The following is a 19,729-nucleotide window of genomic DNA, read 5'->3' as shown; positions in this document are numbered from 1 at the left end:
TACCTATGTGATGGTATATTGTTTCACATTATCCGTACTAGTGGAACAAAAGGGGTCTGATAGATCTGCTACTGATACCACAATATTTTCCCATTGGGCAGCTCGCAAAGCCACCGAGTTGATAGGCGCCGGGTACTTAAGAATCCGATGGCGAGGGATGGCGCCGGACGGCCCCGCTGAGTCTCCGGGGCTAACTAGGTCGGCGCATTCTCGGGCGCGACGAGAGACTGGGAGCGCGGAGGATTTTGATGTCGTATGAGAGCGGGATTCCCTTTCCAATCAGTTCCGCGGGAGCCATTAAAGATGGCTGGCTGCATGGTCAGCTTACGGGCTCATATAGGACCGCGTAAGCAAGCCCCCAAAGTTGGTTGCCATTGGCCAAAGACCGGCCTTTTGTTTGCATAGCCACGCCAGCCAGCAGAGGCAAATCAGGAGTCAACACGGTCGCGGGGACGGATATTGGTATGGCAAAGTGTGAAAGCATAATAACGGAGATTGTGCCACTCCGTACGGCTGTGGACGCGGTGTCGGGGTGTCGGGGTGCACGCCAAAGTCCGCCCCGTCCGCCCAATGGCAGCCTGGGCCGTTCGCTGGTCCACCCGCGAGGAGCGGAGTTTGTGGACAAGCTCATGGAGTCCCGAAGATGGGCCCATCCCAATTCGACTTAGGGGCAGATTAAGTTAGAGTTGAGTTCGTACTCCGTACGTATGTACATAGTACGGTGACTCGTGCTAGTATGTAAAGATGATCCAAGGGATTGCGAATGAGTAAGAAGGGGTTGCGAGCAAAGCAACAGCGATGGCTAGGCCAGTAAATTGAAAATGAGTCGTTTATGAAATGTATGTGAGTACAAGCACCCTTTTTCGTAGACGATGTGATGATGACGATGATGATGATGGTGGCAAGATGTGTTATTATACTATTCGAATTCGCATTCGTGTTTGCCACCAATTTGACAGTTGACAGTGGACATGGCTATGAGTATTCGTCGGCCTCTGGGACAATGTTATAGATCTGGATAGTATTATTCGTACGTACACCATGCTACTTATGTAATCGGAAGATGCGTTCCCCGTGGGCCCGTGATGCCGTGGCGGCACAGATTTGGTTCCAAGACGGTCCAACGTTGCACGCTCGATCGGTCGGCAACACGCACCACTGCGGGCTCTGTAACAGCCACCAGGATGCCTGACGGCATCATGATTCACCCTGGGCATTCGTGGTGGTGTGCAGCTTGCCAGCCCCGAAAGAATCCGTCCACGCGAGGGCCTCCCGCGCCTCCCCGAAGCAGGCCACCGAGAACCTGGAAGCCAGGAAGAATGGCTTGGAAGATCTGTCGAAATACGCAATGGACGGGTCCAGCTCCGTTAGATTGTTAGTGGTCCTTTAGGGGGGTGAAGGGTGGGGTGTCACGGACTGGCGGGGTGTCGGACTGCTGCAAGACCCCGAGACCGCTGGATAGAAAAATACTTCCCAAATATTATACGAGTAGGAGGGAGGGTATGGCCGATGGGAGACAGCATCCTTTACCATCGCCGTAGACAAGGCTCTGTCATGCCTAACCGCCGCCTGAATGCAGAATATCATAGCGCTGTGGTAAAACGGAGGAGTTTGGATGAAACGCATCAAGATGAGCCATAGTGATCATGATAATTGTGCACGTACGTTGATAAGTATAAGGTAGTACATAGCATGAACTCAGTGCGCTGCCAAATGCGGACAATAGTGGCCATGGTAAGTCTCCTATTGGTCCGCTAGGTTCAAGATCACACGGTAGGGCGGCCGCCAACACGTGCTTGTATCAGTACGACGTACTAGTCCTTTCGTCGTGAGATGGGAGGGCGCCATCTGCATTGCTGGACATCGCATGCATGTTGATGTAAGGAGAATGCGGTTCAGCCCAGACCAGGTGGATGGGTAGTATCAGGCTTGCGAAGCTCTCGAATTATTGCAGCGATATCCGTACTATGTACATACCTCCATCCTGCAATGCACCGTCTCCCAGCACATGTCAATTGGGGGGGAGGGGGGGAGGTGGGGGTGCTGGGCAGGCAGTTGTACGTACTGATACGTACCAAGATCCGAAGCCATGGGTCCTGCCTTGTCAGTTTAATCAATCTATAGCCTGACCGCTGACCAATTTGGACAAGGACTTGGGGGCGCTGAGCTTGGATTGCCACATCGCTTGCGAACAGATTGGTGTTCTTTGAATGTCTCGGAGTTTTGGCCATGAAGACATTCCGAGACGACGACGAGAATAGGTAGTACTAACGTCCACGTTGCTGCCGTTTTTTTTTTCTGTGGCACGCGGGTCATGTCGTACCTGTTTGGTTTCGGGACCCAAACTAGTCCAGTGGGTTGGGTGTCCGCTGATACTGACTCACTACAGTGCCATATCAGCGCTGGAAGGCCCCCAACGGGTGCAATCAAGGCCGACGCTGCGGAGTCACCGGGGTACGTACCATGCGCCATGTCCGCAGGGTGCTGGGCCCAGCGGACCACAGCGGTGCCTCGGACTGTAACTGGACTGCGACAGAGCCCCGGCTGACCCACCGTCTCATCGCTTTCGGGCGTTGTTGGTGTTTCCTTCCTCGTCGGAGAGATCTGGATAGACCCCCGGAGCCATTTTTTTCTCCCTGTTGCTGTAATGGCCTCCAGGCGATGCTACATAGTACATATGTCCTGACCCCCCGGCTCACCTAATCTCCTCTCTCTCCTGTCCTTCTGTTGTCTAAGCTTTGCTTCTCTGTTTCCTTTCATCCCACTTCTTCCCCTCCTTTTCTCCTTCTTTTCTTCGTCTGTTCCCTCTCCTCAGTAATACATCGGATCTGAGGGTTGTAGGCACACAGACCTGGTGAACGCGTCCTCAGTGACGACTCACCACGCTTGCTCACCGAGTTCAATAATCTGACCGTCCCCGAAACATCGGTAATAAGGAGAGCTTAGCGATCTATTTCACCCGGCTGGGTTCAGCCAAATTGCCCATCATGGCAACTCCTGTCAGCGCCAACGCCAACCAAGGCGCACCGATCACGTCGCAAGCCCACGGGCAACACGATGGCCACGATGAGCCCGCCTCCACCGCAAAGAAGGAAGCCACTTCCTTCGCCGACACCGAGACTGGCGACAAGTCTGTGTCTCCCCCCGACACACTTGTCAAGGGCGACCACGATGATGACGAGTACGATGATGGCGCCGAGATGGCCCGCCGTAGCTCCGTTGTCCAGACTCTCGCTAGGACCTACTCGCGCGCTTCGGGCGCCGTTGGTGGAAATCCCTTCTTCGCCGACGAGAACTCGCCTCTGAATCCCAACTCGGAGAACTTTGACGGCAAGCAGTGGGCCAAGGCTATCGTCGAGCTCGTCAACTCGGATGGCGCCTCCTTCCGCTCCACCGGCGTCGCCTTCCAGCACCTTAACGTCCACGGCTTCGGAGAGGGAACCGACTACCAGAAGGATGTGGCCAATGTCTGGCTCTCCGTAGCCGGTATGGCCCGCACGGCTGCTGTTGGCGGCAAGCAACGCATTGATATTCTTCGCGACTTTGATGGTCTTGTCCGTACCGGCGAGATGCTTGTCGTTCTGGGCCCCCCCGGTTCCGGCTGCTCCACGTTTCTCAAGACCATTGCTGGTGAGATGAACGGTATCTATGTTGACGACGAGTCCTATTTCAATTACCAGGGTATGTGCATGATCTCCCCCCCCCTTGCCTGTGAGCCGGATGCAGCTGGAGATTTGCACGTTGTCCCCACGGCGGGGATCCTGTCTCACCACGCATGGGCGCGGGAGCTGGGACGTGGAACACCACGTGCGCAGATCTGGCCGTGTTTCATCAACGCAACGAACAAGAATATAGTACTGACTGTCTGCAGGCATGGCTGCAAAGGAGATGCACACCCACCACCGTGGTGAGGCCATCTACACCGCCGAGATCGATGTCCACTTCCCTCAGCTGTCCGTCGGCGACACCCTCACTTTTGCTGCCCGAGCTCGCCAGCCCCGTCAGCTCCCTCAGGGTCTGAAGAGGAACGACTTTGCCGACCACCTTCGTGATGTCGTCATGGCCATGTTTGGCATTTCCCACACCGTCAACACCAAGGTCGGTAACGAGTATATCCGCGGTGTTTCTGGAGGCGAGCGTAAGCGTGTCACCATCTCCGAGGCTGCCCTGTCCGGTGCACCTCTGCAGTGCTGGGATAACTCGACCCGTGGTCTCGATTCCGCCAATGCCATCGAGTTCTGCAAGACCCTTCGCCTCCAGACGGAGCTCTTCCGCAGCACTGCCTGCGTCTCGATCTACCAGGCGCCTCAGTCGGCCTATGACCTTTTCGATAAGGCTGTGGTTCTCTACGAGGGTCGCCAGATATTCTTCGGCCGTGCCGATGAGGCTAAGCAGTACTTCATCAACCTCGGCTTCGAGTGCCCTGCTCGCCAGACCACTCCTGATTTCCTCACCTCTATGACCTCTACCCTTGAGCGTATTGTACGCCCCGGGTTTGAAGGCAAGGCACCTCGCACTCCCGACGAGTTTGCGGAAGCCTGGAAGAACAGCGCCGAGTACCGTGCTCTCCAGGCCGAGATTGAAGAATACAAGTCTGCCCACCCCCTCAACGGCCCTGATGCCGAGGTCTTCCGTGCCTCCAAGCACGCTCAGCAGGCAAAGGGCCAGCGCGTCAAGTCTCCCTTCACCCTGTCTTTCGTGCAGCAGGTGGGACTCTGCCTCTGGCGTGGATGGAAACGTCTCACTGGTGACCCTAGTCTGATGATGGGTGCCCTCATTGGTAACAGTGTGACTGCCCTGATCATCGGTTCCGTCTTCTACCAGCTCCCGGAGACAGCGAGCAGCTTTTTCCAGCGTGGTGCGCTGCTCTTCTTTGCCTGTCTGATGAACGCCTTTGCTAGTGCTTTAGAGGTATGCTCGCTTCATTCGCATCTTCCAGCCCAATACTGACTATTGCAGATTCTCACCCTGTACTCCCAACGGCCAATTGTCGAGAAACATTCCCGTTACGCCCTCTACCACCCGTCCGCTGAAGCAGTTGCGTCCATGATATGCGATTTACCATACAAAATTTCAAACACTATCGTGTTCAATATCGTCCTGTACTTCATGACAGGTCTGCGGCAAGAACCTGGTGCCTTTTTCTTCTTCCTACTTATCAACTTCTTCACCGTCCTGGTCATGTCCATGATTTTCCGGACCATTGCGTCGTCATCTCGGACCCTCTTTCAGGCGCTTGTTCCTGCCGCGCTCCTGATTCTCGACCTCGTCATCTTCACCGGGTTTGTCATTCCCAAGGACTATATGCTGGGTTGGTGCCGCTGGCTCTCATATATCGACCCGTTGTCGTACGCCTTCGAGTCGCTCGTTGTCAACGAGTTCCACGGTCGCCAGTTTCCCTGCGAGACTTTCGTTCCTCTGGGCCCGGCATACGCTAGCGCTGACCAGACCAACATGGCCTGCAGTTCAATTGGCGCTGAGCCTGGAAAGAACTACGTTAACGGCGATTACTATGCGGAGTCTCAATTCCATTACAAATGGGAGCACCGATGGCGCAACCTAGGCATCGTGATTGGTTTCATTGTGTTCTTCCTCTTCACCTACATGGTTGGCGCTGAGCTTGTATCGGAGAAGAAGTCCAAGGGTGAGGTCCTCGTGTACCGCCGCGGACACAAGTCCCTTGCTGTTGAGAGCGGCGAGAAGAGGCACAAGGATCCCGAGGCTGCCATGGCAAACATTGGTCCCACCGTCACCGCAGAGCGCAGCCGTGGTGACAACAAGGAGGGTGCCATGCTCCAGGCGCAGACGTCCGTCTTCCAGTGGCACGATGTGTGTTACGATGTCAAGATTAAGAAGGAAACCCGCCGTATTCTGGACCATGTTGATGGCTGGGTCAAGCCTGGTACTTTGACTGCCCTGATGGGTGTTTCTGGCGCCGGCAAGACCACGCTCCTCGACTGTCTGGCTGACCGGACTAAGATGGGCGTCATCACTGGTGAAATGCTGGTTGATGGAAGACCCCGCGACCAATCTTTCCAGCGTAAGACCGGCTATGTGCAGCAGCAGGATCTCCATCTCCAGACCTCTACTGTTCGTGAGGCTCTCAACTTCAGTGCTATCCTTCGCCAGCCGGCCCACGTTCCTCGCGAGGAGAAGCTTGCTTATGTCAACGAGGTTATCAAGCTGCTGGATATGCAGGAGTATGCCGATGCTGTTGTTGGTGTTCCTGGCGAAGGTCTTAACGTTGAGCAGCGTAAGCGCCTCACTATTGGTGTCGAGCTCGCTGCGAAGCCTCCTTTGTTGCTCTTTGTCGACGAGCCTACCTCTGGTCTTGACTCGCAGACTTCCTGGGCTATCCTTGACCTGCTTGAGAAGCTGACCAAGGCCGGCCAGGCCGTCCTGTGCACCATCCATCAGCCTTCTGCCATGCTTTTCCAGCGTTTCGATCGTCTCCTCTTCTTGGCCAAGGGTGGTAGGACCGTTTACTTTGGCGACATTGGCGAGAACTCCAAGACCATGACCAGTTACTTTGAGCGCAACGGGGGGCACACTTGCCCCGAGAGTGCGAATCCCGCCGAGTGGATGTTGGAGGTCATTGGTGCCGCCCCTGGATCCCACACCGACGTCAACTGGTTCGACACTTGGCGCAACTCTGCCGAGTATCAGGCTGTCCAGGCCGAGCTCGAGGCCATCAAGCAGTCCAAGCGACGCCCTTCTGTCGCCCTTGAGGAGGAACCCGGAGTCTACGACGAGTTCGCGGCCCCCTTCATGGTGCAGCTCCGGGAGAACCTGTTCCGTGTCTTCCAGCAGTACTGGCGTAACCCTACCTACATCTACTCCAAGACCGCCCTTTGCTCGCTCGTCGCCCTCTTCATCGGATTCGTCTTCTTCAATGCCCCCAACACCATGATGGGTCTCCAGAACCAGATGTTTGCCATCTTCAACATCCTCACCATCTTTGGCCAGATTGTCCAGCAGTCTATGCCGCAGTTCGTTATCCAACGTGATCTCTACGAGGCCCGTGAGCGGCCTTCCAAGGTTTACTCCTGGAAGGTCTTCATGCTTGCGCAGATCATTGTCGAGCTGCCGTGGAACGCTTTGATGGCTGTCATCATGTACTTCTGCTGGTACTACCCTGTCGGCCTGTATCGCAACGCGGCCTTCACCGACTCCGTCGCCGAGCGTGGGGCTCTCATGTTCCTGTTCCTGCTGATGTTCCTTCTTTTTACCGGCACTTTCTCCACCCTCGTCATTGCGGGCTTCGAGACGGCCGAGGGCGGTGCTCAGATCGCCAACGTCATGTTCATGCTCTGCCTCGTCTTCTGCGGTGTCCTCTCTAGCCCCGACGACATGCCTGGCTTCTGGATCTTCATGTACCGCATCTCACCATTTACGTACATGGTAAGCGGCATGCTGTCCACAGCCGTCGCCCGTGCCCCTGTCCATTGCAGTAAGGTTGAGTTCCTGCCCATTACGGCTCCGGACGGCCAGACCTGCATGGAGTACCTCAGCCCCTACATGTATGGCGACGAAAGTAAGAATCAGTCCGCTTTCGGTGGCTACCTGAAGAACGAAAGCGCTGTATCGAACTGCGAGTTCTGCTCCATGAACAGCACTGACGTGTTCCTGTCGTCCGTCAATGCCGACTACGACGATCGCTGGCGCAACTTTGGTCTACTCTGGGCCTACATCGTCTTCAACATTTGCGGCGCCCTGGTGGTCTACTGGCTCGCCCGCATGCCCAAGAAGGGCCTCTTCAAGAAGAAGGAGGATATTGAGCCCGTTGCCGCCCCACAGGTGGTCGAGGAGAAGCCTCAACAACCCGAGCAGTCGCCCGAGATCACTCAGGAGGCCAAATAAGCCCAACCTCCTTTCACACTCATTTCTCTCTCTCTCTCTCTCTCTCTCTCTTCCTCACATGAACTCAAAATATTTATTTCCTGTCTCTCAATGTTGCATACTACTTGATGTATTATGGATTACTAAAGGGGAGTTGTCTCATATGGTGGCACTTCGCACAGATGCTCAGCTGGATTTCTTTTTACCTTCTCTGCGGCCTTTTCTGGTGGCAAGTGTGCACCGTTGATGTGTGTATACCGGATAGAATAATAGATGGTAGATGAGTTGTCACTCACTCATTCAATACAAAACCAGATCATTCAACTTGTCTAGTACCGCAGTGCCTGTTTCGAAGTTAATGCTGGAAATTGTCGCTCGCTGTAGCCGGCTTCCACGGTGGTGCGATGCGCTACAGCCGCGCAGCACTTGATACATTTCGTATTGTGGGGAGTTGCCGATTGCACAACCTGCCTGTTCCTCGTAATAATGGCGAAAAGGATTATTCTTACTTCATACCCGCCTGCATTCCAGTTGTGCGGGAAATGTTCAAGGAGGATGAGAATATTCATCATATGAAGTTCGCCAGAGGAACGCGTCTCATTTTTTGTTGCCCTGCGGCGCGTCGGACTAGGTCACAAGACCTTGGTTCCTTGTAATCGCGATAGACAATTAGTAGACTCCGCTACACGTGGCGTACAGTGGGATAGACCTGCATTCAGAATTGCGAGGGTCATTGGGCTACTCGGGCGATGGCGAAGGACGAGGCAACTACCAGTAGTGCCCGTACAAGATACCTAACATGACTAGTGTCACTAGGGTTTGTCTGTCGACTTGCAAGCACCTAGGTGGACTTCAAAGTCCAATAACTTGCCTTATTAATGCTCGCAAGAACTGGCAGTTGAGTGTGGTTTGGAATGGAGCAGCATACGTAGTAGAAAGGGCTGTTTGAGCTGTCGGGGTTATGCAAGTGACGTAGTTCTGGGCCATGTATGTCTTACTCCACAGCGTCATGTTGGTGAATCATGGCGGATTGACGTGCCAGGCCGCATTCAATGACAATAGTAAGTGAGACTAGCGTGTTGATTAAGAACGCAGAGAAGAAGCATCGCGCCCCACGATCTATGAGATGGTGAAATGTCCTGTAGGCCATCGCACTTTCTACGGACGATCAACATGTCTCTCAACCATGCCTGCGGTTGACAAATGGCATGATTTCGCGTGCTGGGTAATTAGCAGTGGGACTGGCCTTGCCGTAAGGTACGAGGACTCGTACAATTGCGGTTCATCCCTCCTGGTCAGAATCGGTCGATTTCGCCAGAATCGAAGGCATCGAGTCGCTACGCCCAGCTAGCAGAGAGCATATCGACATATTACTAGTAGTTATCTGTATCGATCGATCTCCATTTCCGTTGGCGGCACCGTCACCACCGTGGTCCTGGAGCCCACCCCGGTTTCCTGTTAATAGGGGCCGTATCCATATCATAGCCCCTATTCAATTCGTACCCCTTTGACCTGACAGGTGATGGTTACTGCTGCTGATCTGAGACCCAACGGGATACCAATATGTAGCAGGGTCATTTGGCTCCAGTTCTGCCCCGTGATCCGTCAGGGCCGCCCGCCGCCCGGGGATCAAATTGCAATCCTCGCCCGGCTTCATCCCCGCTGGCGTGGGCAGGGCACCCGGGCCAGTGATCGACTGCGGTTCCGACCCAGCCAAATGGTCACCGTAGATGGCGTCGGGAGCGACAGGGGCGGCGCTCTGTTGCCTGCACCCATGCGACGTGGGCACGCTGCCGTGGTATTACTGATGTTGCATTAATAGTGCCCCAACGGCGCTGGGGATCCCCGAGGCATGGCGGCATATACTTGATGCACGACCAGGAGGACAGTCTGGCTCCGAGGATGCTGGTTCTGTCTGCGGTCGCCGAAAATGAACAACCTCACACTCTACTTCGTACCGTTCCCTCTTCACCCTGTGACAGTGATTGCCCGTTATCGACGGTTCAGGGGGGCCGAGACTCCCTTTTAGAGTTTAGCGTCAGGAACAGAAGCTTGATTGGCTCGCGGGATTCTGCAACCGTGCCGTGGCGCCTGGGGAGAGAGGGGGTGGAAGGAGCGAGGGGTGTTCGGTCTGTGGGCAGCAACAATTGGCCAATAGAGCTCGGCCAGGGTCTGGAAGCTTCCTGAGGGGGAGAAAGCCCCTGAGATGACATTCGATGGTGGTGGAAGAAAATTCTCTGCTCTCGGCGGCCCAAAGAGGAAAGCATTCTGAGGGATAAATTTCTCGCGGCTTCGGCAGCTGGGTCATTATTAATATAATAGCCGTCGGACCTCGCTGCTGAGAATGCCGGAATCGAAGGGATCGAACCTGTCATGTACCTAGGCAGTCGGCAACACAAACGGAGAGCCACGTGCGGGCCTCCAGATTTGCGGGTGCTGGCTGGCGCACAAATGCGGCTCGGGCTGTCAACTGCCATCCTCCCAACTGCATAGCAGCTTTTCGGAATTAATTACCTTACCATGCGGCGAAACCAACAAGAAGTATTATCTGGACGATGAATTTTGACCAAGGCGGCCGACATGCAGCATACGAGTACACGAGAGCCAACCGAGGATTTATGAATACCGTGCTGCAGCATCTGGCATCATGTCACCCACCAGTACGTCTGTGTGGATGGTGGCCTTGCAGCACTCGTTTCACAGGGCCACCTTGACCGATTGAGGGGGCATGCCGGAGAACTGCTGAGATAATTATAGCATGCTGACACTATTCGTACATACTCGTAGTAAGCACCCAGTCGATAGGCAGAGACGTACGGATGGGCCTTGGAGCTCGGGAGGGGGAGGGGAGCCAATGCCATGGCCTGAGTAGGCATTGGAAAAGCAATTGGGTACTTTGGTTCTTTGCACACGGAGACAGAGCCTCAGCAGTACGGGAAGCGTCCTGAAACCATCAACAAGGCTCCAAGGGGCCTTTTCCTCAGCGAGATTCGTAATAGACTCCAGACCGTCCCAAAAGCAGGTTCTAGTCCAGAGGGCGCACGGCAGGTTTTCTCCATCCCGTGGAGGCGAAATCCATCGGTTGCATCATCCAATGATCTTGCATCTGTGGACGTCTTAACAGCTGGTGTTAAGATCCAATTTGCTCTGCCCCGATTCTTGACGGGGAAGAACTTCCCAACCAGCACTCCTTACGACGTATTTATGATTGTATCATCTTCTGCCCTAGTTACATGGTACATAGCTTCAGAATAATTTAATATTATTCTAGAAGCTAATGAATGCTGTACTCGTAGCTGCCCCATCGAAGGGCTTATATGTGGTATTATTAGATGAATCTCCAAGTACTACTTCGTATGAACGGGTTCATTACACAGTGGGGCAGCATTGAGTTCGTTCCTCGCAGATTAGCTGCGCGGGGGACGCCGACCTCGCGGTATTACAGTGGATTCCTAATACAGTACGAAGTACGTATCAGTGCTACGAGTACGAGTACGTACTTGTAAAGCTAGGTAAGTACGTACCTACGTATAGTAAGTACGGAGTACTCCGTGTACGGATACTCAGCTGAAGTTTTGACTCAAACCCTCCGCGATGAACTGTTCTCCGAGGACGGATGTCCGTGCTCTCCTATACTAGTAGTAATCAGCGATGGTCCCAAAGTCTCTTCCGACAGTTGACGAATCGGTGCCGTGACATTGGCCCTTGGTCGACACATGTCACCTTTATTAACGAGAACACAGATACGGATAGTACTACTCGTGCTCGTATGTGCACATGGTCTCCCTGTTGCTATGATATAGCCGCAAGTCGGGTCTCGCCGGGCGTTGAAGGATCATGTTTCGCGTGTGCCGACCGACTAATATATGCCTCTGCTGTGTTTATGGCCTGAGCCTACCACTTTGGGTATTGATAATACGATGAATCCCAGGGGATACCAAGGTTCCAGGAGTGCCACCATGTCTAACAGCACTCAACATGTGGTTGGCTTTAGGTGAGACGAGCATGGCTCCGAGTCGCACCTAAATTTCATAGTGATACTACGTAAGAGTATCATCGTCTCGTCCGTCGGCGATAATGTGGAGCGGAAGCGGGAAGCCCGTTTATGATGAACATAAAGTGATCTTTTGTCGTGTTTGCTTTGCCTGACGGGCGGACACATGAGCGTGAGGTTAGCATCCCGATGTGCTTTTCAGCTTGGTCAACATTTCGAATGGTTAATGTGCTTGATGTATTATTCGTAAGAGCGACGGATCAATCTCCCCGCACGTATGGTGACATCCTGCTCGCATCGCTGTGGGCGGATGAGCAAAGCCATCGTCGAGTTTCAGCGGGCAAGGCCACAGCGATTGACTACCTGGCAGGAGCGATTGACCACAGTGATGGAAATCACTGAACCTGCCCTGAAGAACACGCGCGCGCCCCCGTCGCACCATTTCCCCACACAGCACGCCGGGTGTGTCTGCAACACCACGGTTACCACCACACTCCGCGACCACATCGACTTTGGTGCTATGTGTGGGTAAGTGCCAGCGCGTGTGAGAGGGGAAGTGCTGGACAAGGTAGGTGGGATTGCTGGGATCAGCCCTGCTGGCGCATCACTTTCCAGGAGCCCTGTTGGCTGCGTGGCCAGGCCCTTGGCCCAATTTCTTTTTCCCAACTGCTCCCCTTCTGGGCCCTGGTGAACGAGTTCTCCATTCGTTCCGGACCTCTGCATTGTTGCATGGCTCCCCCTCTCCAGCTTGTCACGATTGTCATCTCTCAATTCTAACTCTTCAATTCACTTCTCCTGTCTCTTGTTTGGCGTCTCGAATCCTTCGTTATCGGAACCACCCAACTCTCTTTGAACCCTCGAACCTACGATTAGCATCACGACGATCAACGCAGCCACCGTCTGCAAGGCATCTCGGTGAAATTGCTTTTTCTTCGGGCCGCTAGCAAGACAAAGAAGAAGAAAAAAATTGAGACAACGGTCGTGTTGGATCAGGGCCTCGCAACAATTTCCCCTGGCCGGTCACAAGGCACCCAGCAACAACAGACGCTTCGCTGCCCTGCACCAGGTCGACCATCTCGCCTATCGCGCAGCACGCCAGCCGTTGCAGGACATCGTGCGACTTCGAGTGGCGTTCCCCTGAGCCTGTCATACGGTTACAATTGGCAGCCATCGCCGCCTCGGACCACCGCTTCACAACCCCTCCTCACCTTGGTCGCACCGAATGACCACGACACGAGATTGAGCGTTCTGCCTTCACCACTCCTGCTTCTAGGTATGTCGACTAGTCCCTGGTTTTTGCGTTTAAGCCGCCCTTGTATTATGACCTCGAGTTACACGTGCTCGTCTCCATGATCATTGATTTGCGTGCGGGCATACGCATTGGGGACATGCTGGATGCACTCGTTGGAAGATATGTAGCTGACACTATATTCCTTGTGTAGATTTCCAGCCCTAGGCTTGCAATCGTCTCTCAGTTTCATGGAAGCTGTCTGAAAAACCACATTCTCGCTGTCTCTTTGCCGACTCTCGCATCCCACGTATCAGTCCCAAGACGTCTACGCCAGGATGAATCGACTTCGGGGCAGAAAGAAGGCCAAGGAGGAGCCGGCTCCCCGGCCCTCCATCGAATCCGAGACAGGCCCTTTCAAGATGTTTGGCCGAGCGAAGAAGCCTGTGGAGGAGCCCAAGATGAATGTTGACCTGACCACAGCGCTGCCCTCCAGCGATGACTTCCGGACGAGTCTGTTGATGACGGGACTGTCAGCTCGGTTCTCGATGCTCCGCGAGCAAGATGACCCGACCAGTAAGATTGGAAAGGCCAGCGATGACAGTGTTCTATTCCCCAAACGTCAGTCCAGGATGGACTTTGGGCTCAGCAGCGGACTCCATGATATTGCCGAGGACAGCTCAGTTAGAAACCCTTCTTTCGCCCGTATAAACTCTTTCCAGTCGTCCGACGATGGCGCCTCCACAGCTGGGAGTGTGATGAACCGGAGCAAACCGACAGAGGGCAACAACCTTTTTGGTGGACGACAAAAGATTTACAAGATCACTGCCAGTGGCAGCGGACGGGCACTCTATGAAGATGACGTCGCCCAGTCTTCTTTCCAGAAATGGAGGCAAGCCGAGAAAGATATGAGGGCATTGGAAGATAATCAGACTGCGGATACCCAGAACCCCCCCTCCCAACGGCCAGAGTCGCCACCTCATGACTTTAGCCGCCGGAGAGAAACCAGCTCGACAACATCCTCGGGTCCCTCTGCAGCTCGGAACTCTACAGCTGCTACCTCTATCACGTCCTCCCAGCCAGCTCCGTCTCTGAAGGACTGGCAACCACCGTCGACCACCACCCCAACTTCCGCAAGCTCGACACATTTGCCGGAACGCAGTGTCACTCGTACACGCCGACTGTATGAGCAGACTCTTAACCAGGACTTGCAAGATCAGCAGTCGTCCGCCTTGTCGCGCATGGACACCCTCTCTAGACAACGCCACTTCTCTAGTGCCCGAACCCTCGACCTCCCTCAGAATGCCTCGTCGCCCACTACAGCTACTGCTCCCGATCACCCGGGCGACCGGCGGCCGCCGATGTTGTCCAAGGCTAGTGCCCCCAACCTGCGATCCTTTAGCCCCCCTACCTCGAGTTCTCCTCAACCATCACCCGCCGAGAGTGGGTCAAAATTTCCCGGCCTGGAGCCCAAGTCCACTCTCACTACATCGCCGCCTCTGAGCCCGCCCATCAGCGAAACTGAGGACAATTCAGCACTTGCAATTGGACCCAATGATCGGGGTAAAGCGACTGCCATGGGCTTTTTCAACCGGCCGGCGCAGCAATACGACGAGACCAGGTATGCCCAGCGGCAGCGGCAGCTCCAGCAGGGACGAGAAACCCCAACCAGTGGCTTTAGACCCGAATCCAACGTGACGGATCCTACCACGCGATCTCGCTCCTCCTCCTCGCTCAATCGCGCACCCGTCGAGAAGACGGATTCTACCATCAAGACGGAGCCGACCGTCCAAGAGGAGTCGGTAAAACCTACGTTTCTAGATGTCTCTGACGAGGACGAGGGTGACATCCCAGCACCCTTAAGCACCCTGCCTCCGCAACAGGCGGCACCCCAGGTGACGCTAGAGCGTCCGGATGACCAAGAACACCCTGCGCTTCGGAAGTCTGCTCTCCCAACGCCGCTGTCATTATCTTCCAAGACATCTGAAGATCCGTCTGAAAAGGCTGAAGATATCTCCCCAGAGGACTCACCGACTCTGGGCCCCGGTGCGGGCCTGAGCGGCATGGTCAGGCAGCACCTGCGAAACGTCAGTACCGCATCATCTATCTACGGCGCTACACAGGAAGAGCAGAACCACCGGGTGTCTGTATACGATCTTGGAGGTCACACGTTGGACCAGCTGGTTGTGGATTCCAACCCCTGGGACGCGGAAGATGCCTACGGAGACTACAACCGCGAGACGCCGGCGGCCGGGGATATGTACGCTGATGATGATGAGCCAGGCGCGGGAAATCCAAGGGAGACGGATGAGTTTGCCCGCCACCTGGCTGATGGGGCAAGACGAGTGCGTGAGCGACTCACTACCTACGTGGAGTCTGACAACAGCCGCTCAGCGTCGCCCGCGGTACCTCACACTGAACAAGCCGAAGACCTTCCTCCTCCCCGGCCCAATGCATTCAGTGCTCTTCGTTCCAAGTCTAGTCGGGGCTCTATTGCTGACCGCCACCGGGAACGCAGCCGGTCGAGAGCAGGCAAGGTGCCGGTAATGGGATACCCGGATATGCCTTCACCACAGGCCAGGCCCCATGCTGACGCTAATGATGGCAACCGGGGGGAGTTAGCGTCCGTGGATGGCCGCAAAATTTCGAGCGATGGTGCAGCCCCTGGCGAGAAGGGGGAGAATGTCCACGCCGGTCTCAAGGCTTTCCGTCAAGCTCGCCGGGAGCTGCAAAGGATGAAGGAGGTAGAGGTGCAGCAGAGATACCAGGGGCCCCCGGCCCCTCAGCATGCACCTCCATCTGCTCCTCAGCATGCACCTCCATCTGCCCCTCAGCATGCACCCCCAGCTGCCCCTATTCGAGAACGGTCCGGCCAGTCGCAAGATCGCGGGCCACCGCCCGTCTCGTACAACCGTATTCCCAGCGATGGGCCGAACTATAACCCAGGCTCCCGACCAGGTTCCCGGGCAGGATCACGGCATGGCTCACGGCCAGGGTCAAGACCTGGCTCACGACCTGGCTCGGAACGCGACAGGAGCGGATCCGAGACGAGCAACGGCAGCCACCCTCATTATCGGCCACGTCTACGAACGGCATCATCCGCATATGATGAAACATTACCCAGTGACATGAGGCGCTCGCCGATGCCGCCGTACTCGAGCTACAGCGACGCTACTCCGGGAATGAACAGTCGACCTGGATCCGCGGCCGGTGGTCAAGTCCCAATGACAGCTTCGACGCCGAACCTGCACGGCAGCCCGTCCGCTGCGCCTCCCCTGCCTCCCATCAACCCTCGACGGAAGGGCATGGGCAGCCCACTGCTCCGAGATGATGACGCAATTCCGGGCCGTCCCAGGATGCCTTTGGGTTACGACAGCTCCAGGGGTGGGCGAGGTCCCCCTATGTCTGATGAAGAGGCTGGACCTGCTCAGTACCGGCAGCGACTTCGCAAGGTGCCGCCGAGCGAGGCCAACGGTGTGCCCCCCCGTGGTCGCCCAGAACGCGCCAACCCTTACGGTGCTTCCCGGCCGCCTCCCCAGTCGAATAGGCCTGGGGGTCACATGCACGGGGGTATGATCTAAACATCTGCAGCATTTTACCTTGACCCTATTTTCTTTCGTTGCGTATTTATCTCACATTTTCGCCGGGCACATGAGCAATGACCAAGATACCTACAACATTTTCCACATATCCTTGTTAATCTAGCAATCGGCGAACCTTAGATAGCGGATGAGCGTCGGTTAGTTGTATATTTTGTCGGATCACCATCGAATTCTCCTTATCTAATTATTGTACTGGACTGGCTACCTTGCTAGAAATACAGAACGCCAAATCTTTGAGCGGCGCAGCGGCTGGATCGGGCTGGCTTTGGATCCATCTACACTGGCTGCGGCCTCACAGCGATTGGGGACATAGGACACTGGACTAGTTCGACGTTCTTGGGGGTAGAGGCATACTCGGAGTTGGAGGGTTAGGATGGGCATAGCAAGGACGTCCAGAGCCCTATGTAATTTTCGTATTTGAGTAAGGTGAATACATATATAACTCACTCAACTTCTGAATATCTGATGTACAAGTCCATATGGTTCATGTCCAGGAACTCGGGGTTCCAAGTGCAAGCGATTCAGAAGGTCACCCTCATCAGTGGATGAATTCAAGGTTCAAAGATATCTATCTGCTCAGCACCTTGGATCTTTGAGACAGTCAGGCTCCGATTCGGAGAGACGGGCCAGAAGTGGAGCTACAGTCGTATTGGTGCACCGAGCTCTACGAGCTGAACTTCCCCGCCTCCCGTACTCCGTATAAGGGCCATTGCTCATATTAGCACAGGAGGACGAGGCATTCACCCTCCATCCAATACATTGGTCACTGCATATAATACGCCACCCGAGCGGAACAAGATGGCTTTCATCAGGCAGTACAAGCCGTCCGACTTTGACGCCACGGCGCAGATTGTGAGTCCAAGACCTACCTAACCTACCTACCTACCTACCTACCCTCGCCACCTACCTACCCTCGCCACCTACCTACCCTCGCCACCTACCTACCCTCGCCACCTACCTATCATGACCCCCATGACCTTTCAGCAAGGAAGGGCGGGCAAAGCAGGCAGGCAGGAAGCATCGCTGACCAGGCGACAGTGCCGCGAGACGCTGGCCCCGTCCCTCGTTGGCTCCGAGCCCGCGTGGCGCATGGGCCCGTACCTCTGGACGCACCAGTACACGCACCTCTCGCCGACGACGAGCTTCGTCCTGGACGACGGCACGGGCCGCGCCGTGGGATACTGCATCGGGTGCCCCGACATCCCCGCCTTCGCGGCCGGCTACGGCCGGTACGTCGACGAGGTCCTGGAGAGGCCCGGCTGCGAGCTGGCCAGGCCGGCCGACGTGTCGTCCGCCAGGGAGCCCTGGGCGCTCGAGGACGGCAGCGTCAACGCCACGTGCCTGGCGCAGCTGGCGTGGAACCCGCGGTGGCTGCTGCTGGACGGCAACGAGGACGTGATTGAACGGGGGAGATACAGGGCGACGATGCACATCGACCTGCTGGAAGGGTGGCAGGGCCGGGGATGGGGCCGCAAGCTGATTGAGAGGTTCGTGGAGGCGGTGCGGGCGGAGAGGCAGCCGGACACACGGGGGATCTGGATCGGCGTCGCGGCGGATAATGGCAAGGTGGTGCCGTTCTACGAGAAGATGGGGTTCCGGGTGAGGGAGGGTGGTGATGGGGGGAGTATTGTCATGGTGAGGGACCTGGACTGATTCATAGACGGCGGGGTGGTGTTTTTTTTGAGTCTTGGGAATTATCCGATGTATATTGTCTCTGCTCTAGCAAAAAAAGATTCAAAGGCTGGCTATCTCTGAAGTCTCTCCCAGGTAGTCTCAACCGTTGGGAGTATCCTCCCCCTCTACCGCCCTCTCTCCTTTACACACTCTAGGTACTTCCGAGTCGGTCCACCAATACGCCCCCAATCGATAATCCCTCAACCATGAAGATCCAAGCCCAACGCCAAAGCCCCATTTCGTTCTTCGCAGGTTGCATAAAACGCCAAAAGTCCCGGTGCGGGACGGAAAATTCAACAACAAAAACTGAGCAGGGGTATCATTGCGTCCGTCGTCGTGGTCCCATGTGTGGTGTGTTCATCCGTGATGTGGGCGGATTGTGGCGAGGAGTTGGGCGTGGGGGTGGGAAAAAGACACCCCTTGCCTGGCTGCTAAGCTGGTCGCACTCCTTCGCAGCTTCTCTCTGTTCCCCCTCTTCGTTTGCCTCTCAATTGAGTTGCCATTGATTGGTCTCGCAGTTCCCTCTGAGGAGCCTTTGATTGCCTTTGGGCTGCTGGCTTGCGGAGGGCGGATCAAGAACGCTGCTTGATGGGGAGACTGCTTAGCAGATGCTGGGCAGGCAGTTGTTGCACTGCTGGTGGCTGCAGCCGGTGCAGGTGGTGCTGATGACAATCATGCCACTGCAGTTGCAGCAGTGAGCGGGCATTTTGGATGTTTTGGTTGAGGTTGGTCTTTTTTTTTTTTGAGTTTCGGTAACGGGTGGTGGCGACAGTCAATGGTGAGTTGTCTGTTGGGATGTAGGCTTCAGTTGTAGGCTTGTGTGGTGTGTTGTCTGTGTAAGACGGTTTTGCTGGAGCTCGACTGGTGTACTTTGCAAGGTGAGGTAGGTAGTGTAGGAACGACAAGAATTCCACGAGAATGGCTACCGGGGAGTGAGGCCTACTTATACTCATAACAAGTGCCAGGGCTTCCTAAGGCGACGTCAAGGCACCAGCGCCCCCATTGAGTTTGCTGAGTTTCGTTGCGTAAAAAGTAACGAGGCTGCCCGAGGGCGGCGGCAGGAGGAACTTTGGTAGAGATAGGAGACGCGGTGGCGAGCGAATAGGTTTGCGGGAGGTAATTCCCTGGGGTCATGAGCATGTGCCAGCGGCAGGGACCCTTGGTTGCCTTGGTCCCTTGGTGCTTGCTGGTGTCTTGGAATGACGCATTTCCATCTGTCATACAGCCATTCTGTCATGGTGGCCCTTTGCGGTCTCGCGGAGGATGGCGGTGGCGCACTGGCGGCTACAGCGGGAGAAGACGGAGAGCTGCGAGGAGCTGCGAGGGCTGCAAAAATGGCTGCAAATGGCCGCAAATGGCTGCAGAGAGCTGGTAAGGGGCTGCGAGGACTGC

At 55.5% G+C, this 19,729-nt stretch overlaps 3 protein-coding genes across 3 annotated transcripts; all 3 read left to right on the top strand.

Moving 5' to 3' along the window:
* Nucleotides 1-2,987: 2,987 nt before the first annotated feature.
* Nucleotides 2,988-7,860, top strand: CDR1_2 (ABC-2 type transporter-domain-containing protein; the record flags this gene model as incomplete). The annotated part of the gene is made up of 3 exons (XM_083191250.1): nt 2,988-3,681; nt 3,872-4,911; nt 4,960-7,860. The coding sequence occupies 3 exons, from the start codon at nt 2,988-2,990 to the stop codon at nt 7,858-7,860; spliced, it is 4,635 nt and encodes a 1,544-aa protein (XP_083052464.1).
* Nucleotides 7,861-13,399: 5,539 nt separating this feature from the next.
* Nucleotides 13,400-16,642, top strand: ACO1O0_001767 (uncharacterized protein; the record flags this gene model as incomplete). Its single annotated transcript, XM_083191249.1, has 1 exon — nt 13,400-16,642. The coding sequence occupies one exon, from the start codon at nt 13,400-13,402 to the stop codon at nt 16,640-16,642; it is 3,243 nt and encodes a 1,080-aa protein (XP_083052463.1).
* An 819-nt stretch (nt 16,643-17,461) lies between these two features.
* Nucleotides 17,462-18,316, top strand: ACO1O0_001766 (GNAT family N-acetyltransferase; the record flags this gene model as incomplete). Its single annotated transcript, XM_083191248.1, has 2 exons — nt 17,462-17,515; nt 17,702-18,316. 2 exons carry the CDS (start codon nt 17,462-17,464, stop codon nt 18,314-18,316), a joined length of 669 nt encoding a protein of 222 aa, XP_083052462.1.
* Nucleotides 18,317-19,729: the final 1,413 nt, after the last annotated feature.

Source organism: Amphichorda felina, assembly GCF_050947745.1.
Source record: "Amphichorda felina strain 45539 chromosome Unknown scaffold_2, whole genome shotgun sequence".
Classification (NCBI taxonomy): Eukaryota; Fungi; Ascomycota; class Sordariomycetes; order Hypocreales; family Bionectriaceae; genus Amphichorda; species Amphichorda felina.
Note: the sequence above shows the minus strand (reverse complement) of the source record. Positions and strands in the feature narration are given on the sequence as shown.